At 43.1% G+C, this 12,918-nt stretch overlaps 1 protein-coding gene across 1 annotated transcript in view; it reads right to left on the reverse strand.

Annotated features, from left to right (window-relative positions):
* Positions 1-785: 785 nt before the first annotated feature.
* LOC147082068 (putative G protein-coupled receptor 139) overlaps positions 786-12,918 on the reverse strand; it is a 69,128-nt gene continuing 56,995 nt past the window's right edge. Inside the window, exons 3-5 of the mRNA XM_085980482.1 lie at positions 11,550-11,636; positions 7,255-7,392; positions 786-1,839 (exon numbers count right to left, since the gene is read on the reverse strand). Coding sequence (XP_085836608.1) covers positions 935-1,839; positions 7,255-7,392; positions 11,550-11,636 — 1,130 coding nt within the window. The 3' untranslated portion in view covers positions 786-934. The remainder of the gene's footprint in view (positions 1,840-7,254; positions 7,393-11,549; positions 11,637-12,918) is intronic.

The following is a 12,918-nucleotide window of genomic DNA, read 5'->3' on the forward strand; positions in this document are numbered from 1 at the left end:
CTCCATGTGTCTAAAAATTTAACTCAACTTTCTCTTTCTCACAAATTCCCTCTTTCTCTTAATCTGTGTTATACGTTTTTTGTTCTTTAATATACACATGTGCCTTTCCTGTTGATGGTGTTCCCACTTGTATTTTTTTCTAATTCTATTTTTCTCTTTCTATTTTTCTCCAGCTCATCTTTTACCGGTTTCTCTCTCTGCCTTCTCAGTCTTTCTACCCATTAATTTCTCACTCTCTCCCTCCTTTGGTATATTTCGTTTTCTCTCTTTTCTCTCTCTATCCATTTCACCATCAGCAGCTCATACTCTTTTCTTCTTTACATAGTTCGATTGGCCTCTTTCTTTAACTTGTTTTCTCTGCCACTCTACGCTCTGTAATCACTTTCACTTTCTGTTTCTCTAAATTTCCTTTCTGCCTCTCTCTTCGCTTCATAGTCCTGATCTCTGTTTCTCTCTCTGCTTGCGAATCTCACTATCTCTCATTTCCAGTTGCTTCCTGCCTCTATCTGTATGTTCATCTCTCTAAGTAACTCTCTCCCTCTCACTGTATTTGCCGTCCTCTATCTATCGCTCTATCTATCTATGTCTTTCTGTCTCTCCGTTTATGTGGAGTGCTCCCAATCTGAGCACGCCCACAGCAGCGACTGTGATTGGTGGGTTTGCCCATTGTGCTGCCGGTGCAGGGCGGGCCATTTACCAGAAGTCCCGCTGAGCTCTTTAGTGCCGCCTTTTAGATCAACAATTCAGGTGACGTCTGCAGGTCACCTGACCTATTGTCGCCTCAATATGTCAGATCATCAATACAATGTAATATCACATTTAAGATAATGTCTGGGCTCTCTGCTGCTAATGTAAAATTATATTTCTGCCCAGTGTGAAATGGGGTAAATGGGGGATGAAATGGGATTGTGTTCTAGTGCTTGAAAGCCTTCAGCTATGACTTAACTAATTTAATAATTAGATTGAGTGGGTATTTCACTGCATTCCTCAGCTCCTCTCTGAATTTAGTCTGGGTCACAGCGTAAATACACGTGTTGGTGCAGGAACTCAGAAGCTGCAGCATTGTTGCTGTGTGTTCTGTGATATAATGAGGGTCAGTGGTGGAGTAATAAAGCCGAATATCTGCAATTCGCGCATAAAGTTTATAGAAGACAAGGACCACCCATAACAATATAAAACTGCCAGATAAACTGAAGAGTAAAACGATGGATTTCCTTCGATTCTCCATCTCTGGGTCCTTGTGATTCTCTCCATCGCTGCGGCCCCGCAGTCGCCTGCGGACTCTGCTGGCCGCTAAAATACGTCTGACCGTCAGAGCATTGAGCAGCAAAATCAGAAAGAACGGGACACAAGGGGTTAAAATCAGGTGAAACAACTCATAGACTCCCCATAATGGGGAAGTAAAGAAGCTCAGTTTAGGGTTACAACCCCAGGGAACATCATCAATTATATGCTTAGGTTCATATGCAAAGTACCAGGGGACAGACTCTAAACAGCCCAGCACACTCACTGTTCCGATAACCACAGCCGCCGTTTTCTCGGTGCAATATTTTGTTTTCAGCTGCTCACAACAAATGGCCACAAATCGATCAAAGGTGAAAGCGACTGTGAGCCACACAGAAACCACCGTGGACGCAGAAATCAGGAGGTAAATGAGACTACACACGGAAGTAATGTGCAGGAATATATCTGGGAAATAGATCTGACCAATCCAACTCAATATGGGATCAGAGATGACGACCAGGAGATCGGCCACGGCCATTCCCACCAGGTAGCGAGTGATGCATTTGGTGAGACCGCACTTTCCTCGGGACAGGATCACAATCGCCACCAGGTTAACTGTAAGAGAGAGAAAAGGGAAGCGGATAAGTTACTGATCAGACCTGGAGCCAAAGCAGCAGTTTGACGGGCTCTGGGTGAACATTCCAGCTTTGTTGCTGCATCGAGCGGTGGATACCGGTTCATTGACCTGGGCAGCGCTTTCGGACAGTGAAATGTTTTTAAACATGATTATCGATAATACATTGGGAAATCGATGCAGAAAGTGAATAAAGTGAGCGCCGGATCCACTGGAAGGGTCGAGTCAAGGGTAGAGTGCTGGTGGGGAAGGGAGAAGGGATTTTACACATCCGGAATCCAAAGTGTTAAATCCGGTTTTTGGGCTCCTGACTGAAAGCCTGGAAGGTGCGGGGACAGAGGGAGGTGCTGCTGATCTGTTGCTCTTGATTAACAGAGCTGACAGGGGCTGGCACATTACGGTAAAGGCCGAGAGCTGCTGAGTTTGAGGCTTCGGATCGGATTGAAAGAGGCAGCTGGAGGGCGAGCCAGTGAGTGAGAGTGGGAGGGAGACAAGGAAAAGGACATGTGGGAGTTGGAGGGGAGTCAGGGGCTGCAGGTTTTGGAAAGCGGATAATCTGAAACAATGGAAGAGGAGACAGAAGATTCACTGCCAGGGAAGGAGAGGATGTGATTCGCAGGGAGAGTGCAGCAGAGTGTTAGAGGAAATCTAATACATAGATCGAAGTAACACAACTCAATTCATACATTCTCCCATTAATATATGTGATTAATGATGTCACATACTAACTCGTTGGAGACATAATGTGTTCTATAAATTTACTTAGCATATTCAATTAAAATGACACTAAAAATGTAATAATTTAACCAGCCTCGCTTTTAGTTAATTATGATCAAGCCGAGTTTTTAAAATGGAGTATCCTCATGACGATCAACAAATGCCTGATTCTATTTTTCAATACCAATCAATTATATTTTCATTTATACAGTTAATAAGCTTGAGGACAATAGCAAAATAGTACGAATGCGGGAAATCTGAAACAGCAACAGAAATGCTGGAAACACTCAGTTCTGATGACCTGTTATCGACCTGAAATGTTAACTCTGCATCTCTCTCTACGATGCTGCCTGAACTGCTGTGTGTTTCCAGAATAAGTTTCAGCTGTTCATTCCGATTAATTATTCACACTGCTGTCGCTGTCTCTCTCCCTTCATTCTACCCGGCGTTTTCCTTCTAAGTCTGTTTGTTGATTGCTCCACTCTATCTCCCTGCAATATCTCTGCTGTCTCTCTCAATGCCCCTTTTCAAATCCGAATTAATCCTACATCTTGCGCCTGAATTCTGTTCAACATTCCCATGTTCAATGATCTTATTCTCTGAGTCAGTTTGTTCAATGTTGTAGACTCCGTGAATAATTTAATATTTCTGCAGATCACCGAAGTCTCCACTTGTTCGCCTTCACCTCATCTGTAATGCCTGCAATAAACAGAACATAATGTCTCTTCCAGATAGACCCGGCAATAATTGATGCCCCTTCTCCTGTAATTATAAAGTACAACGTTAGATGGCGCGATTGTTGAATTAACAAAACGCCAACACCACCACTGCTCCTTATAATCTCCATGATCAATAGAAGTGCTCCTGCTTCCAACAGATACATTGCAAACTGACACAGCATAACCCCAAAACATTAAATTTTACAATGAAGCAGCGAAGGAGATGTTAAAGAGTGAGGAGCAAACTCAGTTCAGTCGCCAGACCTCTGAAACGGCGTCAGATACAGACACTGCAAAATAATATTACACAACAGTGAAAGACATTACATACATTGAAATCCCAGTTAAACAGAACCATGTAATTGTGGGGAGGACATTACACCGCCTCCTTGGAACACTGAGACCGTGAGCTGCCTCATTATCAATCACTGGAAACACATTCATGAAAAAAATATTTCAGGACAGATTACTTCCACATCGTGAAACTGTGAACTACTTCTGATGGTCTGATTCCTGCTTTTAGCTCTGTCTCCAATACAGGCAGTGCAGAAAATAAACCTGGAACACTACCAGGGCTGGGTAAACAAATATCATTATGGATATAACGCAGCTATTACAAGACTTCAGAAAAATTGTACAATCCCTCATTCAACTGATGGAGCAGAACAGGTGCTCGTGTAACACATGCTTCTAGAAATCAATGGCCAAGTCCAGCAGCACAGTTGCCACAGATTTAACCATAACGAGCTAGGATAACGGCTCACCAGAAACTCCAACAGCTGCAATAACAGGATAGTAAATGTCTTCTATCTGATAGACTACTGGATATCCCATTTCTGTGAGAAGGGGTGACTTTTGTGGGAGTGGAACCCACAGTTCCGGCAGGCACTCTGAGCTGATACTATGCAATGGGCCCTGATTTATACAGGAGATAAGTCTCCACTGACACTTTTATACCCCTGATCATTGCTATTAGTTACAGACACATGAACAAATACATTACATCAAGACCTATGAGTCTGAAGCAAATAATGTGGTGAATGAATCACAAACAACTCAAAGTCAAGGGCATTATCCTCATCAGACCTCGCTGGGGAATGAGGCTGAAAGCTGTGCTCATTCAGGACTGACCCAACAAAAGGGGCGGCTCCATTTACAGTTATCATGTAATTGTATTGAGCATGTTCACTCCTACTGATTCATTTATAAATGTTATTTATTTCTCCGCAGTGTATAAAGAATCCAGATACACAAGCAGGCCCCTTTCAAGCTGTCCCTGTAGATTCACAATTAATAGTTTGATGTATCAGTCCCTAGCACAAGGACAGTTAAAGATGATGTTCACTATTGAAGCCTAGAAATTACTCTGCGTGATATTAGGGGACGGAAAGTGAACGTGCCTCATTGACATTCCTATCTCCGCTATTTTACTGCAGATGTTTACCATTTATTCTACATGGGTTAACAGATCCCATAAAGTTAGAACAGTGCCACCTCCTGACTACATTCCTCCAATTCTCTCCTGGCCAGCCATCCAACCTGTACCTTTTATCAATGCCAACCAGTCCTAAATTCTGCTGTCAGTGTCCAGCACTGCCCAAGTCCCACTCGCCCATTGCTCTCGGTCTCACTGAGCTCCAGTGTCTCCCAGAAACCCCACCTCGAAGGTTTACATTTAAAATTCTGATCTTGGAGTTTAAATCCTCCATGGCCTCACCCCTCGCCAATTCCACCCTCTCATCCTACCCTGCAGTTAACCCACCCGTGGTCTTGGATACCTCTGCCTCTGGCTTCTTTTGGTGGGACTGCCTCTCTCGGTTCCAGTCTTACCAAACTGACCATAGCCAGAGCATCTCCAGCAACGTCTTAACTTTCCATACCAGCAGCGTTAACTCTCGAGTCTCTGAACTTTCCATTCTTGCCCCGCCTCTTCCTCATCTACATGCTGCCTGTTGTGACATAAGCTACAGACATGGGGTCAGCGTCCACATGTCTGCTGACAAGGCCCAGCTCCAGCTCTCCACCATCTCTGTCTACACTCCACTACCCCTGTGTTATCAGACTGCAACAGTCTGTTTTGCATGAGCTGCGATTTGCTCCTACACGGTGAAGACCGACCCTCCACTATTGGCCCCACCACAATCTGCTAACCCTTTTCAACGATTCCATTCCCCCTCCTGGCTGTTGTCTCAGGCTGAATATGTAACCTCTGACCCCTATTTGTCCTGTGCTATGCTACCGAGCTCGTATCCTCTCAATCACAAGAGACACCTAATTCCGCCCCCATAATAACGCTGGCCTCTGTCCCTGCCTCAGCCCATCGGCATTAAATCCATCAATCAGGAGTTTATCAGCTCCAGACTCTCCGTCCTCTCCTCCAATCTGTCTCCTTTTCATTCCTCGGACACTGGCCTCTCTTTGGTAGGGCTTGACTTGCTGGTTTCCATGATTATCTATCTGATCGGAAACAGGGAATAGAGAGATGTAACGACACAGAAGGGGGTCCTTTAGACCATCGAGCCCATACCGGCCCTCTGCACAGCAATCGAGTCAATCCCATTCCCCCGCTCTATCCCCGTAGCCCTGGTACTTTATTTCTCTCAAATGCCGATGCAGTCTCCCCTTGAAAATATTGAGTATCTCCGCTTCCATCACTTCTGTCGGCAGCGAGTTCCAGGACCTCAACACTTGCTGCAAAAAAAGGTTTTTCCTCACATCCCCGCTGTAACTCTTGCCCAAAACCTTAAGTCTGTGTCCCCTAGTCCCTGTACCATTAACTACTGGGAACAGCCTATGCCAGACTAGCCTATCCAAACCCGCCATGTTATTGTACACTTCTATCAAATCACCCCTCCACCTCCTTTGCACAAATGAAAACAAATCCAACTGCTACAACCTGTCATTGTAGCTAAGATGCCCCATCGCCGGAACCATTTTGGTATATCTCCTCAGCGCCCGCTCAAGTCCCTTCACATCCTTCCTAAGTGTGGTGACCAGGACTGGATGCAATACTCAAGTTGTGGCCTAACTATCAATTTATAAAGTTTCAGCATAACCTCTCTACTATTGTACTCAATGCCCCTATTTATGAAGCCCAACATCCCATATAAGATACCATATCTCCAGCAATGGTTTCTCTCACAATCATCTCCGGCCCACAGCACCGTTCCCTATGATGCCACCCAGGTATCTATCGTCCCCGTCTCTTGTTCCTCCTCTACATGCTTCTCCCATATATATGGGATCTGCTTTTATATGTAAGTTGTCAGTACAAGTTTTAACACTCCATTCACTCTCTAGAGCCCGCTACCTGTGTTGTCAGACTACTTGTTCCACATTCTATTTGGATGAGCCACAATTTTCTCCAATCAAACATTGGCAAGACTAAAGGCCTCATCTTAGCCCCAGCCACATTCCACTTTTGATCAATAGTCCAAATCAACTTATCGATGTTCCTTGTAATTCAAGTTACTTGTGCAGCTGTGTCTATTAAAGACTCTGAACCATATCAATATCTGCTTCTTTCCTGATTAGAACTCGGCCCTTATTGTCAATATCCCGACTGGTATGATTTTATATTCTCTAATACGAAACCACAGACTGTCAATATTGTTGGCTTGAGTGAAGTGACTTCTTTTGTGCAGTGTCTTGTCTCCATTTCCTATTTATTCGAGGTTTTGTGTTTAATTCTCCACATTGCCCATTCATTGCCCTAAAATTGTTTTCCTCCATTACAATCAGACCCACTATGTTGCAGGACCAGTTTGTGAGGTTCTAAGAAATTTAAGGTATTTGCTATGGCCGAGCTATTTCGTGATGCCCTGCTCTCATATTGCAGTGAAGTGCTTGCCAGGGACATCACATGAATGCAGCCGTTTGGCAAGTGTCTCGGAACAGAAACCAAATTGGAACAATTGGAATGGTGCAAAAATCGAACTTTTTCAGAACAGACAAACTCACCTGCAGTCGGCGGGTTTCGAAACTCCATCAGCGATTTCTGATTCATCGCCTTACTGCTCACCTTAGATGGCCGCTGCTTTTGGCTGCAATTTCGGTGCATGCGATCCAAATGCTTTGGTGCACCAGCCAGTTGGGGATCTGTGGAGAATTCAACTTTCATTGCTCAGCTTATCTGGGCAGCGATTCCAAGTTCAGCCACATGATTTATTCGTTGATGGGCTGTGGGCTTCGCTGGAAAGGCCAGCATTTATTGCCCATCCCTAATTACTCTTGAGAAGTTGGTGGTGAGCTGCAGTCGGCGTGGTGAATTTACTCCCACTGTGCTGTTATGGAGGGAGTTCCAAGATTTTACCCAGCAATGATGAAGGAATGGTGATATACTTCCCTGTCAGGGTGGTGCGTAACTTGGATGGGAACTTGTGGGTGATGATGTTCCCATGCACATGCTGCACTTCTCCTTCCTGGTGGTAGAGGTCCCGGGTTTGGGCAGTGCTGTCGAAGAAGCCTTGGCGATTTGCTGCGGTTCATGTTGTAGATGGTGCACACTGCAGCCACTGTACGCCGGTGGTGGAGGGAGGGAATATTTAATGTGGTGGATGGGTGCTGGTCAAGCGAGCTGCTTTGTCCTGGATGGTGACAAATTTCTTGAGTTTTGTTTTAGTTGCAGTCATCCAGGCAAGTGAAAACTATTTCATCACACTCCTTACTTGTGCCTTGTAGATCATGGAAAGGCATTGGTGATTCAGGAGGTGAGACGCTCGCCACAGAATACCCAGCATCTGAAATACTCTTGTGGCTTCAAACTTATGAGGCTGCTCCAATAATGCTTCAAGACAATGGTAACCTGCAGGATGAAAACGCTAGGGCATAGGCGATGGTAATACCATTGAAAATGAAGGGCGTTGTTTATAATCACTTCTTGGAGATAGTCATTGCCTGGCACTTATGTGGTTTGAATGTTACTTGCCACTTATCAAGCCAAGCTACGAAGTTTTGATGCATGCGGACATGGACTGCTTCATTATCTGAGGAGTTGCGAATGGCACTGAGCACTTTCCAAAAATCAGTGTGTATCCCCAATTCTGAAATTCTGACGGAAGGAAGCACACTGATGAAGCAGCTGGAGATGGTTGGACCTAAAACCCTGCCGTGTGGAGCTCCTGCAGCACTGTCCAACGACTGAGATGATTGGCTTCCAACGACCACAAACATCTTCCTTTATGCTAGGCATGACTCCAGCCAGTGGAAAGTTTCCCACCTGATTCGCATTGACTTCAATTTTAATGGGTTCCTTGATGGCACCTCACCACTGTATTTCAACTCTTTTGTGCATGTTCGGAACAAGGCTCTACTGAGGCCTGGAGCCGGGTGGTCCTGGCAGAACCCAAAACTGAGCATGTCAGTTTGCTGATGATTCAGGGTAAATTGATGATGCGGTAATTGGCTGGATGGGATTTGTTCTGCTTTTAGTGTAAGGGACATACCTGGGCAGTTTTCCAATTGTCGGGTAGATGCCATTGTTGTAGCTGTACTGGAACAGCTTGGCTAGAGGTGCGGCTAGTAAAGGAGCACGAGTATTCCGCACGACAGGCGCGATGTTGTCAGGGCCGAGAGCCTTTGGTGTGTCAAGTGCGCTCAGTGGTCCCTGTTAGGGTGCAGCATTATATGCCCAGTGCTGTCTAAGTTCCACCGTTCTTTATGAGATGCCATGGGTATTCTTCATATTGTTTATGTATCGTCATATGCCAGAGCCTTCAATCACTCCGGAAGACTCTAGCTGGTACACTTTCAAAGGTTACCTCTAATTCTTTGCTAACAATGGTAGTACTAGTACCACTGCTGTGATATCCTCGTCCCGGACTTTATTTCGAGCGACTAATAAAGCTATTCCCAGCTGAACCATCATATTATTTGCTATATCCGCGATTTCTTTGAAGCATTTTACTCAGTTGGTGTTCATGAATACACAAAATGATTCGACTGGACTCTCTTTCGTCCACTCCCTTCTGTAAAACATTTGTCACAAATGTCACATGCAGGCTGCACATGCCACTTCTAGAAAGGTCCTGATATTAGTTAGACTCATTAGTTGCTCGTATTACCCTTGAATTCCCAAGCTCTCGCATCAATTCTTCCGTAGACAACAATGTCTTCTAATGCTTCATTACATCATCACCTTCCCAGAAACTATCTATGTCTCTCTGTTTAGTCCTGCTAACCCTGTCGTGGCTTCTATTACTAGTCATTCTGTCAACCCTCGCTTTCTTAGAGATTGTAACTGATTCTCCTTATCTTCCCTATCTTCCACAGCACATGGTTCCTGTTTTCTATTTAAACTCACAATTCCTTCACTAATTCTACCACCATTTTTTATTTAATTGTGAACAACTCCATTCACAAATCTTCACAAAGCTTCTATTTATCACAATAGGTATGATTTCATGCGGAGCATCGTAAAATAATGCTGTTCCTGATTCCATTACATCTAGACTATTAACATATGTTTATTATTGCTGGACTGGACAGTTCATTCCTTTAGGTGGTGTGTCGTTTTTGGGTACATGGTTAGTTTGTCAGTGCCAGAATGATGACTCCATTCGTCCCACCCCCATCATCACAGTGCATGACTTCCCTTCCCAATTCTATATGATGCCTCAACATCCGTAACCAATTTACTGTTTGGGTCAGGGTATTTCCCATCCACCCGGATTTAGGGGAATCTTCCTGGTCTCTGTGGGACTCCCAATCTTCCTAGAGAGTCCGGCTTATGACTCTTTCTGCAATAACATTGAAAATATGTTTTTGAGAGGCTATTCCTCGGTTTGTTACTGAATCGGGATTACAAGATAGAGCTTGATGTCCAAACCCAACCTATTTTGTGTCCTATTCTTCCTCATTTAAGTCACATCTTACTTATATCCATATTTTGGAGGCTATAAGATATGGCCTCGTTGTCTCCAATTTTCAGCTTGTAGCTGCTTTCAATACAACCAAGGCCCCTTGTCCAGATAGAGACAAGGGTTAGGCCTCCCTTATCTTTGTTTTCAGCCTCCCTACACGGTTTCTTTGTTCAAAAGTTAATGGGTGCCTTGAAACTAACTGTAAGGATATCCTAACTTTAACATCATTCTGCTTAATTTTAATTTTAGCCCCTCTTACAGGTACCAACGTGTTTTAATCGTTCTGTATTGCTTCGACGTCGGCGTATATGACTGTGCCTTGAAGATTTTCATTAAATCTGAATATGCTGAGCTACATTAACCATTTCATATCCATAACTGAGCATGTCTGATATCAGTTCTGCAGTGCAAATTCACCGTGTTTCCGCATTGTAGTTGATTTCCACAGAAGAAATCACATTTGCAATATCAAGCGATATGTAAAATCTGATTAAAACCGTTCCTGGGCTTTCAGGTGAATTTATCAAAAGATCGGAGGTGTCTGGAGATCTTTGCTCATCTACACCTTGTAAGCTGCAATACACGTAACAAAACCGCTGCTACGGAGTGGAGATCGAAATTGTGAGCGGATTTTGAGATGATAACTGATGGATTAAAAATGGCAGATGTCAGCATGGGATCCTTTGTCTGTACGGATTCAAAATGCAGGTGGTCAGCATAATGTCCTCTGTTTGGAAGAACACATGGACAGGAAAGAGAAACACCAGATGAAGAGGAAGTCACGTCCACACACACATCACATGAATATGAACATGTCATGCAGAAAGAACTCCAATCAGGGATGGTTGGGATTGAAACTGGCCTATCAGAGGCAGGCAGATGGAGAAATACCAGGGAGCCTATGCCGGAGGGCTCGATACAGGAAAAAAACAGGAGCGAAAACATTAGACGGGCAAAGGGGGCTGTTGAAATGGCAAGTTGATGAGAACCATTTCTAGACTGATCACACGTGGAGGAGTGTATGTATTTATTTATGAAAGTCAGATATGCAGTGGATATATTGCTGGGGATATATTGTTGGGGGTAATTTTATATATGGTTACTGTGGGCATATAAATTGCAGGGATACTTTTATGAACGTTCGAATAAAGTGTGCACATATATATAGCCAGGGTGATATATTGCTGGGGGTACATCTAAGTATGGATTTATTAAAGTGTGGGCATATATGCACATATTATGGATGTACATTTATGTACTCAACTGTGGCCACATACACTGCCAGAATGAATTAATATACTGCGGGCATAGGCATCGCCGATGGTGCTTCTATGTAAGCTTTTATTTTTAAATTGTAAAGTGAATAAAAACCACTTTTAGTGATCACAAACTTACCTGTCATTGTTGTTTTAATTCTCAAATACCGAACAGTAGTAGGAGAAAGTCGTAGACATGTATGGTCCAGATGTCTCTTGTAGTGGCCTGGTTATCAAATGCAGTTTGCTTATTTTTCAGAAGCAACGAGTCAACTATCTCCAAGAGAAAGCTGTCAGTTTAGTATTCCTGACTATACATTACAAACGTTCCCTGAATTTCGCAGTAATATCTGTTGGATATCTGTGGTGAATTGCATTCAGGTGACTTATTCCAATTCACCTCAGAAATTCATTTTCCTTTTTTTTACCATATAGCCTCAACCAATTCCTCTCATTCAATTTTACACAGTGATTAACATTTCATCTGATTCATGAGCCTGCCAGGAAATGTACCGTCCAATACATTATGATCATAAGATCATTGAGATATTGGTCAAACCTTGTCCAAAGTTTTACTGTTTCGTTTGGTTACATTTTACTTAACCAAACATATTGTTGGACCCTCTATTTTCCAAATTACCTGATATGTTATGCCTCATTCCATTTTATCTTTTGGAAATGATTCCAATTTCAAAGAGCAGTTTTGTTTGACTGACAGATCTTTGCAATATTCAATTTTATTAGCTCAAAAAAAATCTTCCTTGTTATAGAGGAATCAACTGGGCTGCACTCCACTCTTTCCATTCAATATAAATGTGAATGTCCCGTTAAACTTCAGGTAAACACATATCAATTTTTCTTATTAATTCCAAATCCAGAAACACGTGATGCCCAGGATGAATGGTTTTACATTAGAGACAGAATTGTTTGCAATTACTTTGAAGGTAACTTCCATAAAAGCCCCCTCCAGAGCACTCTGACGCAGAAGATAATAAATGGTTTGACTGGTAAAGGCCGAGTCTTTGAAAGGCAAGATCGATATTCGAGATCATGACCATTCTGTGCCGTTTAATGCAGATAAGGTCTCAAATTGTTAAATCAGGTGGATCTTTTGCGATGTCATCAACCTCCATCTGGTCCAGGAAACGGCATTCTCCTGTTTATAAGAAAAGAGAAGCAGAGAATCCATTGTGGTTCGGCTTACAAGCCCAAGGGTTTAGTTTATCAGTTTATAATTTACTTCTGTCAAGGTTGGGAAATAACCATTTAAATAATGAATTTAATATTTATTAATGCCCAATATATAAATGTACATTCAGCAATGAAATATGAGATGCCCGGTGTATTAAAACGACAACTGTCAGTGGAAAGGGTTAACTCCGTTGGAGGTTTATAAGAAGGTGGAGAGAAACATTGTCAGAGACCGTTGCATAACTTCATCTAAATTTAAATAAAACTTTCCGAATCCAAAAAGAACCAAACATAATGTTATTGTTTTCAGTCATTGA

Source organism: Somniosus microcephalus, unplaced genomic scaffold (assembly GCF_052327205.1).
Source record: "Somniosus microcephalus isolate GS21.2 unplaced genomic scaffold, FLI_Smic_1.0 scaffold196, whole genome shotgun sequence".
In the NCBI taxonomy this organism is placed as follows: Eukaryota; Metazoa; Chordata; class Chondrichthyes; order Squaliformes; family Somniosidae; genus Somniosus; species Somniosus microcephalus.